Genomic DNA, 15,961 nt, shown 5'->3' with positions numbered 1-15,961 from the left:
GTGCGTGGGGCAGGAGCAGTGCTCTGGCCGCACAGGGCTGCGGGTGAGCTTTCACCCGGCAGCTCCATCTCTGCTGCACGGCCACACGGCCCTTCAGCCTCTCACCCCATGTAGCGTGGGGGATAAATCCCTGTGGTGCTGCTGCAGGTATCGGCACTGCCTTGCCACCTCTGGATCTCAAATTCAAGTTCATATCTGACCAAAACAGCACGCTGCTGAGTGAGATGCCCATAGGTGGGAAGGGAAAGCCTGGGAGAACTTGCTTCTGCCTTTGATTTACTTTGCCCTTCACTGGTACAAGTGGTCTTGTCCCTTTGGGACCTGCGGTGCCACGGGCAGTGATGGCACTGGTGGTGGGCGCATCCCAGCACTGCTCCTGCACTTGGCAGCTGTGGGCACGCTGCCGGACAGACTGCCAGGGAGAGCAGCCGGCTCATGGGAGCAGCCTTGGCGTCCCTCACTGGGACACTCCCCACTTTGAGAGGGGGGGCACCTGTCCCCTCACCAGGCATTGCTGCCAGCTGCTGCCCCCCACCTGGCTGCTGGAAGGGTTCAGTGATGCTAACGGGAGGCAGCAGTTTCTCAGTGCCTCGTGCTAGACAACAGCAATCCCACCTGCAGCGCCCTGTTGTCACTATTGTACTGTAAAATGAGCCCCAACAGGAAAAAAAAAAAATCATATCCATCAGGTTAGAAACAAAATGTCTGTTGGCAAAACGAAATATATTTTGCTCCCCCTGCCCTGGGTCAGGCACATGTTGCCATCCTGGCGGTGCCAGGGAAGCTCCAGTCCACAGTGGTGCCTGGCCAGCTCGCTGTGATGTGGCATGACGATGGCACAGCGGTGTTTTTACAGCTCCAGACCAATTACCGCTATCAGTGCACATGGACACGTTGCCTTTTACAAGTGTGTGCACGTGCAGGCTGTTCCCTCCCTGCGCACAGCAAAAGGCACTCGTCACACTCGATAAGGACCAGCTCTGGCTGTGCCATGTCCCGCGCACCCCCCACCACCCTGCGTGGTGCCACAGGACACCCCCGCGGGGCTGCAGGTGACGTGGGGTGTGGGAGTCACATGCCACGCTGGCAGAAATGCGAAAGTTCACGTTTCCAGGCCAGAAGGGTGGAGGGCTGTGGCAGCTCTGTGGCTGGTGAACTGACAAATGACCATGAGAAATGTGCTGCTGGGAGGAGGTCTCCCTAGCTCCTGAAGAAATAACGGGCCAGTAGGAACGACATTAATACTAAAGCAATCGATTTTCCTGTCATATGTGTTCTCCATGACGGGTTGATGGAAATTTCTAAATTTTTTTATTTTTTTTTTTTTATAACCGAGATTGTTTGACCCCGTGCCTAACCACCACCCGCAGCAGCAGGTGGAGGAGCTCAGCACTGGTGCTGTGGCCTTGGCTCCTGCCGAGCTCGGCAGAGCCCCACATGAGCGGCTGGGTGGGTGGCTGGGTGGCAGCTGCCAAGAGCAGCTGGGGGTTGGCACAGGGGGCACGCAGGGATCGGAGACTTTCACCATTATGTGAGCAGCTCCAGCAATGCCGGGGTGGCCTCCTGTTTAGGTTAAGCAGCTCCCAATTAGTGCAGGATAGAAAACACGCATTTGGCTCCTAGTGTACATTGCAAGGGATGCCCACATGCTTGGGGAAGACAGAGGCCCAATCTTCCCAGCAAAGTCAAGGGAAGATCGCAGTGCAGTGTTTCCAGTGGGTACACAAGGGTCTAATAAAACAACAGAGATAAGGGGTTGGGGGGGGCGGGTGTCGGAATCCTGTTCTGTTTGTAGGTGAAAAAAATCTCAGAGCACCCAAAGGTCATAGTTAGGAATTTATTCCCTCGCTGCAGGCTTGTTTGCTGAAAGATAAAGATCTTTGGTGCAGGTGTACAAAGTGCTAAGGATTGTGAAGGCAACCCGGACTAAACCCTGGCTGAGTGACGTGCTTGTGGCAGTCTCGACAGCCCCAGGAATTGCCAGGACTGCCCTCGCAGGTGTCCTGCAACATACCCCACTTTTCCAAGGCGAGCTCAGCTGACAGAGGGTTTTCCTGCCTTTGGGGGTTAAGGATGCTGCTGAGTTACAGCCAGCCTTGCCTGTGGCACAGGGCGGCCGGAAGATTTGTGCTGGTGTAAATATTGACCCGTGGCTCAGGAGAGCCCTGATTCAGCAGTGGCTGGGGACTGTCCTACAGACCACAGGACCTTGCCATTTCCAAAACAGTTCTGTGTAATGGCCTCAGCATGTACTTCACTCACAGCTCCCAGTTACGGGCAAATTCTAAACAGAGTAACTACAAGAAAAAAACCAACCCAAACAAACAAAAAAACACCAAAAAAAAATCACACAAAAAAACGCCACAAAAAAAACAGAGGAAAGGATTGGAGAATAATTATTTCAGACCTGGCAGGCTGTTGCTCGAGTGTGCAGTCATGCAGCTGTAGCCCAACGAGCAGCTGGTTACTGTAAAAGCCTGAGAACTCCTGTGTCGTGTGAGGTGGTCAAGGCTTCCAGGCTTGCCCCTAGCTCCCTTGCCTTTACCTTTCAACCTTGTTGCAGCTGCCATGTGACGTGTTCTTGATTTTTTTCCTTAGATACAAAATTTTATCGTAAGTGCTCACCAAAGCAAGTAATGTATTTACTGCTTAACAAACAAGTGTGGGGGATTCTGCTCGAGTTTTTCAGTGCTGAGGGTAGCGTAAGGAACTGTGTTATGTTTACTAATGCAGTTCACGATGAACAGCATGACAAAGGTAGCTTGAAATTTAACATTAGAAATCCAGATCTGCTGCCTGAGATCTTGATAAAAGAAGGCTGAATTAAACTGTCCTCTTTGTCAGAAACATTAATTTAGTTTGATTGACTTATGATGAGCGGGTCTTAAACCTTCCCATGCTTATTTTCCAGCTATCCTTTTTATTTTATTTACTATTTAAACTTTCTTTATGGATCGCTCTTTCTCTTCCACCCTCTGCCAGCTTCAATACCAGCCCACTGAAGAAGCCTGTTTGGTTTAAGTAATGCTGTTTGGATGCTTCCCTGTGCAAGTGCCAGTGTCTGGTGGGTCACACTGCAACCTGGCATGAGGGGATAAAAGCAAAAATAAGCAAAGCCCGAAGGAGAGGTGAGAGACCAGGTGGCTTGTCTAGAGGAGTGGCCGTCCTTCCCATACACAGCTGTGCCAGGGTGGATGGAGCTGTCGGTAAGGCTGAGAACAGAAACAAAAGCTGGAGGGATTGGAGCTTCTTAACCCTGTGTCAAAGTGCTGCCACCAAAGCCAGCCACCGAAGGGCTTGTGATCTCCTCATTCAGGAACCACAAAGCTGTCCCAGTCCGGTTTTCTGATGCTTGGTGCGACCAGTGCTTCTGTACATTTTAAGCTTCTCCTTCTATGTAGGAGTCAGATACGAGAGCCTCTCTACACTAGAGTAGTTATGTTCAAGAATATTTGCTAGCAACTACTTCAGTGTTTTTTCCCCCACATAGACACCTAAGAATGTATGAAACCATAAATCAGAAAACAATAAAAGATGAAAAGTGGGTTTGTTTTTAATAAAGCGGAATAGTTGTACCCTCTCCCAATATACTTTGGGTAACTACTGAAATCCCCTGGGGTTTGATCAGTGCTCCCAGCTCTGCTCCTCAGTAATGTGAGGTGGGAAACAGGAGGAAAACCAAAACTGTCAGAAATCAAAAGACCTTAACTATAGCCTAAAGGGACAAAGTATCCCGGAGCTTTGTTTTCCATACAACAAAGTCTAAGAGTTAAGCAGCTTTGTTGGATTACTAAGGATGTGCCCACATAGCAAACCAGACCAGAGCAGCATCTTCCTGCTTGGATGCACTTTGAGGGAGAGCGATCAGCACATTTCCTAAAAAGCAATTCCCAGGTAAATTATTTGTTCCAGACAGTGCCCAGTTAGGCCACAGTTACACAGGGACATGGTGGTAGACTTGGTAGCACCATATTAGCAGTTGGACTTGATCTCAAAGGTCTTTTCCAACCTAAATGGTTCTATGATTCTACAACATCTTATTTCACAAACAAACTAGTCAGGGACCTCTTGCAAGAGGCCAAAGCTCAGCAGAAATCCAGCCAGCAGGCTTCCCTGGGGTAGTGGGAAACCCAGCCTGCTGCACAGGTCCTATTCAGCAGTCACCTTGCTAGATGAACCTGAAACTCTCACCATTCCTCACATTTCACCTAGGCTATGCAGCACTGTGTGTGAGGCAGCATTGTACCAAACGCTGCGTGCGTACAGAACAAAAGGACAAAAAGGACAGATGCTTCAGCTGGAACAAGGGGTGCAGGGACCAGTGGCACAATGGGCAGGCGCAGCCACTACCTGCCAAAGCAACAGGACAGCTTTGCAGATGTCAGCTGCTTTTTGTTGCCTTTTTTTTTTTTTTTTTTTTTTTTTTTTTATTTCTGAAGGCCTCCAGCAAATGGGTCTTTTCAGGAACAGTTTGAAAGAAAACAATGAAGCAGCTTTGCCAATGTTTACAGAAAGTTCCTTTCATGTTGGGACTGGAAAGTACAGCACGTTGTGTGCACTCTTCCCTGTCTTGTGGGCACCTCTGTCCTTCCCACCAGGCTGGAAACTGCTTCTGAAAGCAGGAAGGCTTTTTGGTTACTTCCAAAATGAAATGTTCCATCTTTGCAAATCTGTTTTTGACTTCTTAAAAAAACTAAAATGCCATTTGGAAACTGAAAAAGAAAATTGACATGCAGTTTGGGGTGGGCAAGGTGGGGAAGAGGTTTTCTAGAAGGATAGGGTACCCCTCCACAGAAATGCTAGGATTGCTTGAAGTTGAACAATGCTGGAGGTTTTAACCAACGTGTGGTCTTTCAGGTAAATGCAATTGTTCCCTGGCGATTGAATTTAAACCCATTTTTTCCTCCTATTTCATTTCAGATACCTGAAGATATTGGCTAAGAGACCAATATTGTGCTCTAATAGCTTTTGACATCTGTGTTCTCGTTATTTGCAGTCAATTAAGAATAGAACTTTCAGTGTTGAGTGCAAAAATACAGACTTTTGAATATATTAGGGGAAAAAAAAACCACCCAAGCAGCAAGCAACCAGCTGCTCTGAAACAGAAACCACCAACAGAAAATGTCTGCTGTTGTTACTGAATACTTTGCTACCCAGCCCATTGTGGGCTCTGCAAAGCTGGATGGGACAGCGGTGTGCAGCACGTGAGGTCGTGCTGGAAGGGTTGACCCCAGGGCAAAAAAAAAAGAGGTTTCTGCAGACTTTGTTCTCTGCTCTGTTCTTTTTGACATAGGTAAGAGCTTACCTATGAACCAAACCTTCCCTTTCTTTGCTCATGAGAAAACAATCACCTGTTTGTTTATTGCTTTACAAACAGACTCTGATAACACTGAATTCTTTTGTTGTGACTGTAAGTGTTAAAAGGGAGTAAGTTACCATAGGCACATTCCTGATTACATTCATAAATTCATATGGTTCAACGAGAGGGTTTTTTTCTGAGTTAAGCTGAAGAAAATTAAGATCTTTTTACTTGAGTCAGAACTACCTGCAAATATTTTCCAAGGTATTTATTTGAAAAGCGATTATCAAAAAAATGACACAATGACTTCCTTCATAAACACAGTTGATGACACCCGGAGAAAAAAAGATATTTAGTCGGCTTCTTCACGTACAGCCTTTCTTTGTATAATCTACACATGTCCTGAAAATATGAAAAAACCATTTTAAAATGAAACATGCTTTTTTGGAAGTATCTCTGTGCTTGAACATAGGACCACAAAGACAGGATACACATTAATTTGTTACCATTTTGTTATTGGCTTCTTCTTGTAATATTTAAAAATGTTAATTGTTGCTGATTTTTTTCCTGTTGTTACAGTTCCCACTTTAAGTACTTTGCTGAGTGTTTTACCATTATCCACAAAATTAAAAGCAGTAAAGAGAAAATGACAGCCGCAGTGACTAGCCCAGTGCCCTGCAGAAATCCATTGCACACCACTGGCTTTGGCCCAGGACTCCCAGCGGTCCTGGTGTCTGCTCACTGGAGCGGCACTGCTCCCGGTGCTCTGAGGCTCTGCTTCCAAAAGAAACCACAAGCTTTATTTAGAGTGTGGACAGATACAGTATTTATTCCCTTATTCTTGCTTTATTATAAATTTTAAAGCCTTGTGTATGGTCCTGTTCATAAAGCCAACACATGCAGTGGCCCCCTCTAAGTTAGGCTTCAGATAAAATGGGGTTAAATCAGGCTATTTTCCAAACGCCTCACTTTCAGTTTTACTTGTCTTCATTTTCTTCCCTGCTCAACCACTTCATCAGCCAACTGCTACCGCATTCTGCTTTGGCCTCTGGAGAATTAGCAGTTCTGACTCCCAGCAGGTTGTCAGAAAGCCTGAAAGAAGTTATCTTTACCCTCAAAAACTGGCATGGAAATGAGATGTTATTTCTAATTGTCTTTCTTGCTTTTACTTCTCCTCTCCAGCCCTTCAGGGCTCCCACCTTCCCATCCTCCAGTTTCCTTTTCCACCCCTGTGCTTGGCAGGGATCCCTGCTCCATTCTGCTGTTTCAATAGCTGGAGCTCTACAGAACTTCTTGCTTTTTCCCACCCTCGACAGTTGGAAACTGGTGTCGCTTGGTGCTCCCCAGGGGAAAAACGCCACCTCACGCAGAACGCCCCTCATCGTCGTGCTGTGCAGGTCACCCGCGTTAGCTCACGGCCCGATCGTGTGCCGGTGCATGGGCTTTTGTTGTGTGTCACAGGCAATCTGTTCAGGCCTGAGTGACTGAGGTCTGGGGACAAAAGGCAGGGGAGGGCATGTCCCCACAGTTCCTTCTATACTGCACCACAGCTACGCTGGAGCCATGCTCCGGTGCTGGCCGCTGCCGAGCCACAGCAGCAGCCGCTCTGAAGGGTGACGAGCCCCACGGTGCTGCCACCATCGCCCAGCCTCAGGCTTATGGCTGCCTTGTGCTACCCCAACCTCATTTTTATAATCCTGCCATCTGGTGATGGTCTCACTGCAGCTGCACACCCGGCTGCAGAGTCCTTCCACTTTTTTTACATAAATGGCGAAGCCACCGGCATGACCCCCTGTGGGGCCCGGCATGGGCTGTTGGCTCAGTGCCAACCAGTGGGGCCCAGCCATGGTGGCCTGGCCCAGCGGGCAGCACGCCGGGGCACCACACAGCACAGGGGTGCCTGCAGTTGGGGAAGAGTTTCTGCGGTTGCCCGTGTTAGTGCGGGCACTCTGATACCCAGCGGCCATGGCTCCAGGCGCACCAGCGGACCCTGACCTTGGGCCATCCTCGCCCTGCCCTCCACCTTTTGAGCTGCTCCTGGCGGGGCGAGCCGAGCCCCAAGCCCTTAGGTGCGAGACAGCAGTTATAACCGCAGCCCTCCGGTTTTGGCCTGGTAGCTGCCGCCCTGTGCCCGCCCCGGGCACCCCAAGCCCGCCGCCCCCCGCCCGGGCCCACGGCCGGTGCCCCCCGCCGAGCCGCCTGCCGCAGGAGGGGCCCCCGCCCTCCCCGCCGACAGGGGGCGCTCTCGCGCGTTCGGCGGCGGGGCGCGGCGCAGCCCGTAAGGAGGCACCCGCGCCCGGGGCGCCAGTGGTGGGCGGGGCGGCCCGAGGGGCGGGGCCGCGGGCGGGGCCGCCCCGGGACACGCCGGGCCGCCGCCGGCGGAGCAGGAAATGGAGGCGTAAGGGGCCGGGCGGGCCGGGGCTTCCCGCGCCGTAGGGCTGACCGCGGGCCGGGCCGCCGCCCCCTCTCGCACCGCCCCCGCCGCGGCACGGGGCCCGCCTCAGCCCGGCCCGCCTCGCCTCGGCTTGGCTCCGCGCTCCGCCCCCGCCGCGGGGCCGGCATGTGAGGCTGCCCGGCGGCGGTGCCTCCTGCGCGGCTGGGCCGGCGCGGCCCCCGCACGGCTCCTCGCTGCCCGCGGGAGGGGAGGCCCGGCCCGGCCCTGCCCCGGGGCCGGCCCTCGCCGCCGCCGCCGCGGAGCGGAGCGGTGGATGGGGCAGCGCGGCCGGCGGTGGGGACGATGCCGCGGAAGGAGCTGCCGCTGCCCGAGGGCTGGGAGGAGGCGCGGGACTACGACGGGAAGGTGTACTACATCGACCACGGCAGCCGCACCACCAGCTGGGTCGACCCCCGCGACAGGTGGGCGCGGCGGGGCCAGGGGGCGGGCAGGGCCGCCCCGGGGCCCCCTTCCCCCTTCCCGGGCAGAGGCGTGCCCGCCGCCTCCGCTCCGCGCGCCTGGCCCGCCGGGTCGGTGGCTGCCGCCGTCCCCGGCTCCGGCCCGGCTCCGCGGGAGGAGAGCGCAGCGCACGGCCCCCGCCGCCTTCCCCCGGCCGGGCGGGCAAGGGGCGCCCGACGGCCCCTGGGGGGGTGCTGGCGGCAGGGCGGCGAGTTCGGTGCTGCCGTGTCCCCTCGGCTTCTTACCGCGCTCCTCCGCGCCCGGCGGGCCTGCGGTGCACGCTGCCCGGGGAGCGCGGCTGGCGGGGGCGGGCAGCCCCCCTGTGCACCCGGCAGCGGCGCTGCTTTAGCGGGGGGGGGGGGGGGGGGGCGGTGAGGTGCAGGGGGGTCGTGGCGTCTTTGCCCACCTCTGTAAACCAGTGCCAGTGGCCCACCTATGCAAGCCACGCTGCGATGACGGAGGTCACTGACTTGGGGGTGTTTCTTATTTCCCCCGTCTGCCTCCTGCTTACGGCCCGCTCTTGCTGCCACTTGCTCCGAGGAGCTCTTTCCTAATATCGCTCACTCTAGAAAGTAAAGAGAAGCAGCAGAGGGTCTGCTGCTCGGGACCCGGGTGGTTTGCCCAGCCACGCTCTGACCTAGCACGTTCTGGTTCCACACAAGGCAGTGACGGTAAGGCAGCGTGTGGCAGCTCAGACGCTGCATCGGTGTTGAAATCAGAGGTTTCTAAATTTCGCATTTAATGCTTGGTTAGCTGAAGTTCTGGGACGCAGCAACTCAAAAATCAGTCTTGATGAGCTGGAAATGCCAACAATCTCAATATGCAGTTTGTCGTTGGTAAATTTTCCCCACTTCCCCCATCTGGCTGTGAGCATTCTCCTTGTTATGGGGCAGCTGGTGTGATTTCTGAACTTGCATTCCTTTTCCCCTTGGCCCAGCAATCGGTTCCTCAAAGGGGCTTCCACTGTTGGTGAGATGTCAGTACTTTGCCTTCTCTCCAGTTCTCCTTCGGTGTGTTTTTGTGAAGCATGGAAGTGAATGATTGTCCAATTTTATAAGATTTCAAGGAGTGTTCTGCATTCCAGGAATAATCCCAGTGTGTACTATATGCAAATGTAACCTGCTGCCAGCTGGGGGTTTGGAACTCGTTTTGGGGCTTCCGTTTCAGTAATGTGGTTGAGAAGGGCTAGTAATGCAGGTGTTTAAAGGTGTGGGGGTTTTAACCACCATAAATTTCAATGCAAACTTACATTAATGCTTGCCTGGCATCATCGTTTTGTTACAGAGATTGAAGAGAAGTGAGAAATCTAATGGGCCTAATACAGGCTTATAAAAATTCTCATATGTCCTTGGTTAGCGATTCAAAAATGACAGAATTAACTAAATGGGTGCCTTATTTACACATGTACTGAGCTGTCACAGAGCCACTGCCTGCTCACCACCATTAAAGGAGAATATTCAAACACGTACTAATAACTCTTATCACATGACATATTTGTTGTGCACATAGAAATACACCTGAATACACATGGCCCTGACTGAGCTTTGCATCGAAGTCATCTTCCAGTGGTGCTACCAAGAAAACAAGCTGTGTTGGACACTCTCCCTTAAAATCCTCAGGTTTTTAAACAGTTTATTGGTCCAACACTAAAACAGCTATGTGACACAGCACTTATCCATCACCTGGGGGACCGTGTGCTTGTAAGAGTTGAAACCCTGCTCTGACAACCAGGAAATAAGTTTCTCTTCCAACTAATTACCACTGTCTATGAAAACCAGCTGATGGGGAATTTCAGATCAGCTCAAGTCATGACTACTCCCTGCAGTAGTGCACTAGGTTTTATACAATGTTCACTGAAATTTATCAGTGTAATTTAAATATTTGTAAGTTTAGTCTTCTAGAAGTCATCTATAAAATTGCTGCAGCTCAGAGGTTGATTTCTGTATTTGCTACAGTGCTCTGTGTGCTGTGCTTACACATGCTTGTCTTTTACTCAGCAAAAAGCGATAGATACTAGGAAACGTGCGCATAAAACTGGAAGCATGAGGGATGTGGAGGAAGATGTATGTGTTAGGGCTCCTTCTGAACCCAGTTGCTTGTCAGTGAGGCTGCACCTTTGTGATACCTCATGGGTTTATTCAGGCAGCAGCAACTGGTCGCTAAAGATAGGACACAGGTTTCTAAACCTTCCCTAAATCTTTCATTCTAGCTTAATTTAATGGAAGTAAACATAAGCAGGGATACCGTCTAGCTTCAGGGCATGGGCTTGCCCTTTGTTTTTGTGACAACAGTTGGTGTGAGGGTTGTAGTCCTGCTCACTGAGGTTGGTTCGATACGCTGCTAGGGAAGCAGGCCTGGCTGCGGGTGCGTGCAGCGGTGTCGGCAGCAGGGAAGGGGAAGTGGGGGGGTCTAAGGTGAGACCTCAGCAGGCCTCGGACAGTGTGAAATCCAGAGCTGGGCTGGTGAAGCTGGTGGGTTTTCCACCTCTCATGTGATGCATGACACCAGTCCTGCAGATGGGCTATCGGTAAGCGGTGCCATTAAAGTTTGCCACCACGAAGTCATGGGCACCTGGTAGCATCTCTCCTGTTAAGCTGACTTGAGTAATGCTCAGATGCCTGAAATCTTCAAGCAACTCTTGAATCTTAGAGCACTCTTACCTTGTAACTTTTAAGGGTATACTAGACTTCAGGGAAGTCCTGGGAAGCCTCTGGATGTTATTTTTAGACAGTTGAGATACTGTCTAAAGTTTAGACAGCTGAGATACTGTCCAAAGTTAAATAATCTGGAGAAATTTGTGATTTAACTGTTGCTGTACCTGTGATATGGTGTAACAGAAAAGTCTCGAGGTACCTTGTAAGCAAGAATTCTGGGTTAGAAAAAGTTGTAAGGCTGTTCTGGTGACCAGGTGGGGGTGCAGAAAAATTCAACCGATGCTACTGTAGTTTTCCTTGTGTAAAAGGAATCTCATGTAACTGACTTCTTTGTAGATTTGTTTGAAACTAGGTATTTCAGGACTCAGATACAGTGTAATGGGAGATCAATCCTTACCGAGCTAGGGAAAGAAATTTGTCATTCCTAGTTTTGAAAGCAAACATGATCTTTCAGGTATGCACCATTACATACCATTAAGTAGAACATGCCAGCGAGTTGTCCCAGTTGCTTTCTTAATGCAGAGGGTGCGTCTGCACTCTTAAACTCCTGTGCTGTTGACCAAACAGAAAGTGAGAATAGTGTCTCAAAACATTAACACCAGCTGCTGGCTGTTCTTAAACACTACTGTGAACAACACACAGAGCGCCCCGAATGAGATTCCTGCTCTCAACAGACATGAGGGTTAGCGGTGGGTATCTGGCTTCCAGTGGGTATGCTGTCCTTGGGTTCGTTGGGTTTAGAAGCTCTACTCTCCCTCAAACTGTCTTGGAAAATGATAGTTGTGGCTTGTTTTTTTGGTTTGGCTTTTTTTTTTTCCTTGCCTTTCAATTCAGAAGCTTCCTGAGCACTGAGGGTTTGGGGATGCCTGATAATCTGTCCCATTCTCCAGTGTTTGTGTTCTTGTGCTCTTCCTATTGGCATGGTGGTCTAAGCAGTTTTTTCTAGATTGTTTTTGGTGGAGCTGACTGAACTTCTCATTTTACCCCAATCACAGACTCCTGTTGAGGGTGAAAGCTAGTGAAGAGGAACACTTCTAGCTTAAATTTGGTGAAGGTACTAAACAGCAGCAGGCGTTTTCGGTTTTGGTGGGCAGCAGTTGATGGCCCTACATTTCTTGAAGGCTGTTATTTATATATAAAGGGTTGGAGGTGTTTATTAAATGAAAGCCCAGATTCTGCAGTTGCTCCCTGAAATCCCTTCATACTCCATACGGAGGTTTCTCTAGTCTGAACCTCCAAAGTAGGGCTTCTGTAAAGAGAATTAGGGAAGAGATCTGCCAGGGTTCAGGGCCAATATGTGCTTATGTATGTTTTGTCACATGAAGACCTTATGCATTTAAAATAGTTAGGGCCACCTATTTACTCAGGAAGGTTCAGGTTTGCTGACACTGAGGATCTTACTGAAGAAAAGCTGGGCATGTCAATATAGAGAGCACAATCATCTAACCTTGCCCCTCTAGATCTGCCTTCTAGGCTTGGTGTGAAATACTGCAGAGGATTTTTTCCTATACATTATTCTAATCTTCAAGGTTTTAATCTTCAGTCTGCTCTGCAGAAATGTGAGCATCGTGCTAAAATTTCATGTGTAACTGCCCGTTACTTGGATTGTGTGCCTATAGCATACCTATAATCACTGATATAAAGCTAAATATAGTTAACTTAAATGTGGGAGTTCTCCAGAATAAAAGGGGCTAGAAGAAGGGAGGGCAGTGAAAGGCAGCAAGAATAAAAGGAGCTGTGCTTTTCTGTAGATGAAAATCAGTAAGCATAAGGAGAAGAAAGAAAAAATTCCCAAAGATGGAGCATTTATCTTCCGTAGGTGTCTCTTTCATCGCTGGCAGCAGCATAGGTCATGCAGTTGAAGGCTGCTAGTTTGATGCCTGCTGTTGCCTTTCTTTACTGATAGCTAGGCAAACACCCTCTCATATATATGTGAATCTGCTGCTTTCTCATGTGTATACGTTCCCCAAAATAGCTGATTATTATATAAAGAACAGGCAGTTCAGCGTGTGCCCATGGAAGCTATTGATAACCATTTTACGTGAGTATAGAAGTAAGTGATGGAAACGTAGTCTTCATAGCCATCTAAGTGCTATCTCTGGGAACAGGTGTCTTAATGTGTAGGACTTGTGCTGTTCTTAGGTTGTTGGGTTTTTTTTCCACAGTAAATGAAAATGAATTGGTTTATATAAATGCTAATATGTAGGGAGACAAGGACAGCAAGTAAGATTATTGTGACACTTGTATTTTTTTAATGTATTTATATCAAGAGTCTTTCAAGAGGAATTAACACAAGCTGCACCTGTAATTGGAGAAAGTGGATTGGAACTGAAATCAATCAGACCTCTTAAGTTACAAAAAATCAGACTTCACTGTTTTGTTTTTTGTTTTTCCTGAGACTCCCCAGACAAGCCCTGTGGTAGGATGTATGGGCCACTTTGAAGGCTGCATGGACTGCCTTCAGAGCCAGTGCGATTCCTCACTTGTGTAAACTCGCTTTGTACTGGGGAAGGTAGCTGGAAACAACAGGTATGATGCTTTGTAACAAGGACATCGCTGCTAAAGGTGTGGTATGCGCACGTGTGTGGTGTCAGAGGATGTTGGCAGTGACTTCAGAACTGCTAAAAGCACCATCTTATCTTACTTCCCTGTGGAACATGAAAAAAAAAAACAAAACTGAAGCTTTGTTCAGCTCAGCAGCTTTTTTAATGCGTCTTGGGGAATTCTGAGTCTTAAAAGATCAGAATTGCTTTTGAAGAAATCTCTGTAAATCACACTGTTTAGAAATATGTAGGTTGAGCTTCATCTTCTGCTCTGGCAAGGTCATTTTACTCGCAAGATTAGTCCTTTAATTTTGCCTCGTAGACTGACAGCTTGTGAAGTTAGTGACACTGCCACGCACTGGAAGCTTACTTGGCAAGGGGATCAGCAATTTCATCCCTATGCAGGTCATGTATTTTCATATCAAGGTAGTTACCCTGATCTCCATCCAGTGGAATGGCAGAAAATTGGCTGGTAAATCCCAGAAGACGTGGGTGTGGTGGGTGAGAGATGGCTGCTGTGTTGGTCACCTGGGGTGGGTGCCTGGTGGTGTTGCTTATGGGGCACCTTAAGCTGCTGTTAAAGTTCTGTATCTGCGCAGGGAGTGAGGTCCAGAAGCAGGTCTGACTGAAAAATGTTGGTTTAGTGTCTGGCTTTATTTTACAGGAGCAGTTGATGAAGACTGTGTATGCTCATGCAGAAATTTGTGCTGGCACAGCTAGGGCTGAGCCAGAGGCTGGGAGGTGTGGGAGCGGGGCTAGCTCTGGTGGCAACCCAGGAGTGCTGCTGAAGGTGTGCTTGTGAAACCTTCCCCAGGCACTTGACCTGGTCAGGCCCTCTGCCAGCCCAACCAAAGAGGTGTTCCCAGAGCTAGAGGTGCTTAGCTTTGTCCCACGATCTCTGACTGAGTTTTACAGGGAGAGTGGATTTTCACTTGCTGGAACCCAGATGAAACCAGCAGTGGGTGCAGAGTATCTCCTAAAGTTTTAATTTGCACTGGTGTCTTCACAGCTAGCGCAGTTATGGGAAGATGAGTTTGCAGCAAACTTTTCCATGTCTGAATCTGATTTAAATTACTCTAGCTTGTGCCAGAAAATTTATTGGAAGACACGGGAAGACTTGTCCAAAAAAGTTTACTGAAATAACTTGTTCCTGAAGAAGTGATGCATGGCTGAGGGTGGTCCTGTTACTGACCTGCTATATCACCTTTTCAGACTGGGCTCTGCTCTTATCTCCGTTACTGAAGGAATCTATTAGTAAATGATTGATTCATACTCCGGGCTCCTGAAGGTGACTGCACGTTGCCAAGGCTAGCCTTGCACTCTGCTCAGCATGCCAGGGAGCGTCACCACCCCACAATGCGTTCCTGCACATGTTACGGAGACTCTGCTGATCCGCCGGGATTGAGATGTTCTGGGCTTGACTTGACACTCAGTTGTGTCAAGTATGGGAGAAATTCAAGTCTTTCTCAAAGAGGGAGAGAGATCATCCAGCTGGCTTGGGAAAGCCTTGCTGATGTTCTCTCTTTGCCGGGGCTGGCTGCCTGAACCTGGTGGCCTTGAGTGCCTCACCAGCAGGGTGGGTGGTAGCTGAAAAAATAAATTAATAAAGGGTGGTGGCAGCAGCTAGGCAAAGGCAGGTGGAGGTATGTAGACTAGTGCTTCTATATACACATATATGAGAGCTATGTAGATCGACCACTTCCTTGGAGAGCAATACTTCTTATGCTGGCTGGTTGTCATTCATGAGACCTGTTTAGTAAGGTTACGTGCTTTGCTTGTGGTAACGAAGACTTAGCATTAACTGCCCAAATAAAACCCAGAGTTCCTGTTCACAGAGCCTAAGGTTACTGCCCCCCCCCGCACCCCCCCCTCCCTTTTAAGCTACATGCATAGATAATTGGCTGAACAAACAACAGACAAAACTGCTCCCAATAGAATAATAACCGCTTTTCACTGCCACTCATGCAGTCAAGTGACAGCTGGAAGACTCTCTGGATAGTCACAGGAGGTTTGGTGTGTAACAGGAAGATGCAGAGAAGCCAAATCCTACAGCTGTCAGCATTCTCTGGTTTTTCATGCTTTTGGGTGGATTCTGCTGGCTTGGTTTGTTCTCTGTTTATACTTGTACTTACAGCTTCCACCCCAGCCACGATGTTCTGCAACATAAGTACCCAACACATTTAAAAAGCAGATGAATTGCTTTCTTAATCTTATAGAGGTGCTGTGGGGATTAATTAGTTCTGACAAAGTGCTTTCTGGCTGAGATGTCAAGCTGATGTTTCAGGACTAATGGTATTGTTCAGTGAAACTAGTTTTCCTCAAATGCCTAATCACTGTTTTAGAAGAATTTACTCTGTGGAGGAAATCTTTATTGATTTAAAGCACGCAATAAACAGTATTGATTTGCAAGAGGCAGTCATTCATATCTGCTCTATGTGGAGTTGAGATGCAAGGTGGTCACATAACTATTTTGAACTAAAATGTAAATGAAACTATTGCTTAAATGATCCTGCAATGACATGCAAATTTCTCACAGGTGAATTACAACTGCCTTAATAGCCTTGTACTCAGA

General features: G+C 49.1%; 1 protein-coding gene across 3 annotated transcripts in view; it reads left to right on the top strand.

Moving 5' to 3' along the window:
- Nucleotides 1–2,346: 2,346 nt before the first annotated feature.
- Nucleotides 2,347–15,961, top strand: part of WWC1 (WW and C2 domain containing 1) — a 79,248-nt gene continuing 65,633 nt past the window's right edge. The window contains exon 1 of one of the 3 annotated variants that reach the window (XM_080399962.1): nt 2,347–8,155. In XM_080399962.1, the coding sequence (XP_080256088.1) occupies nt 8,008–8,155 (148 nt within the window). In that variant the 5' untranslated portion in view covers nt 2,347–8,007. The remainder of the gene's footprint in view (nt 8,156–15,961) is intronic. The other 2 variants (XM_080399961.1, XM_080399960.1) reach the window with 2 other exon arrangements.

Source organism: Falco punctatus (assembly GCF_963210335.1).
Source record: "Falco punctatus genome assembly, chromosome: 8".
NCBI lineage: Eukaryota > Metazoa > Chordata > Aves > Falconiformes > Falconidae > Falco > Falco punctatus.
This window is presented reverse-complemented; position numbering and strand designations above follow the sequence as displayed.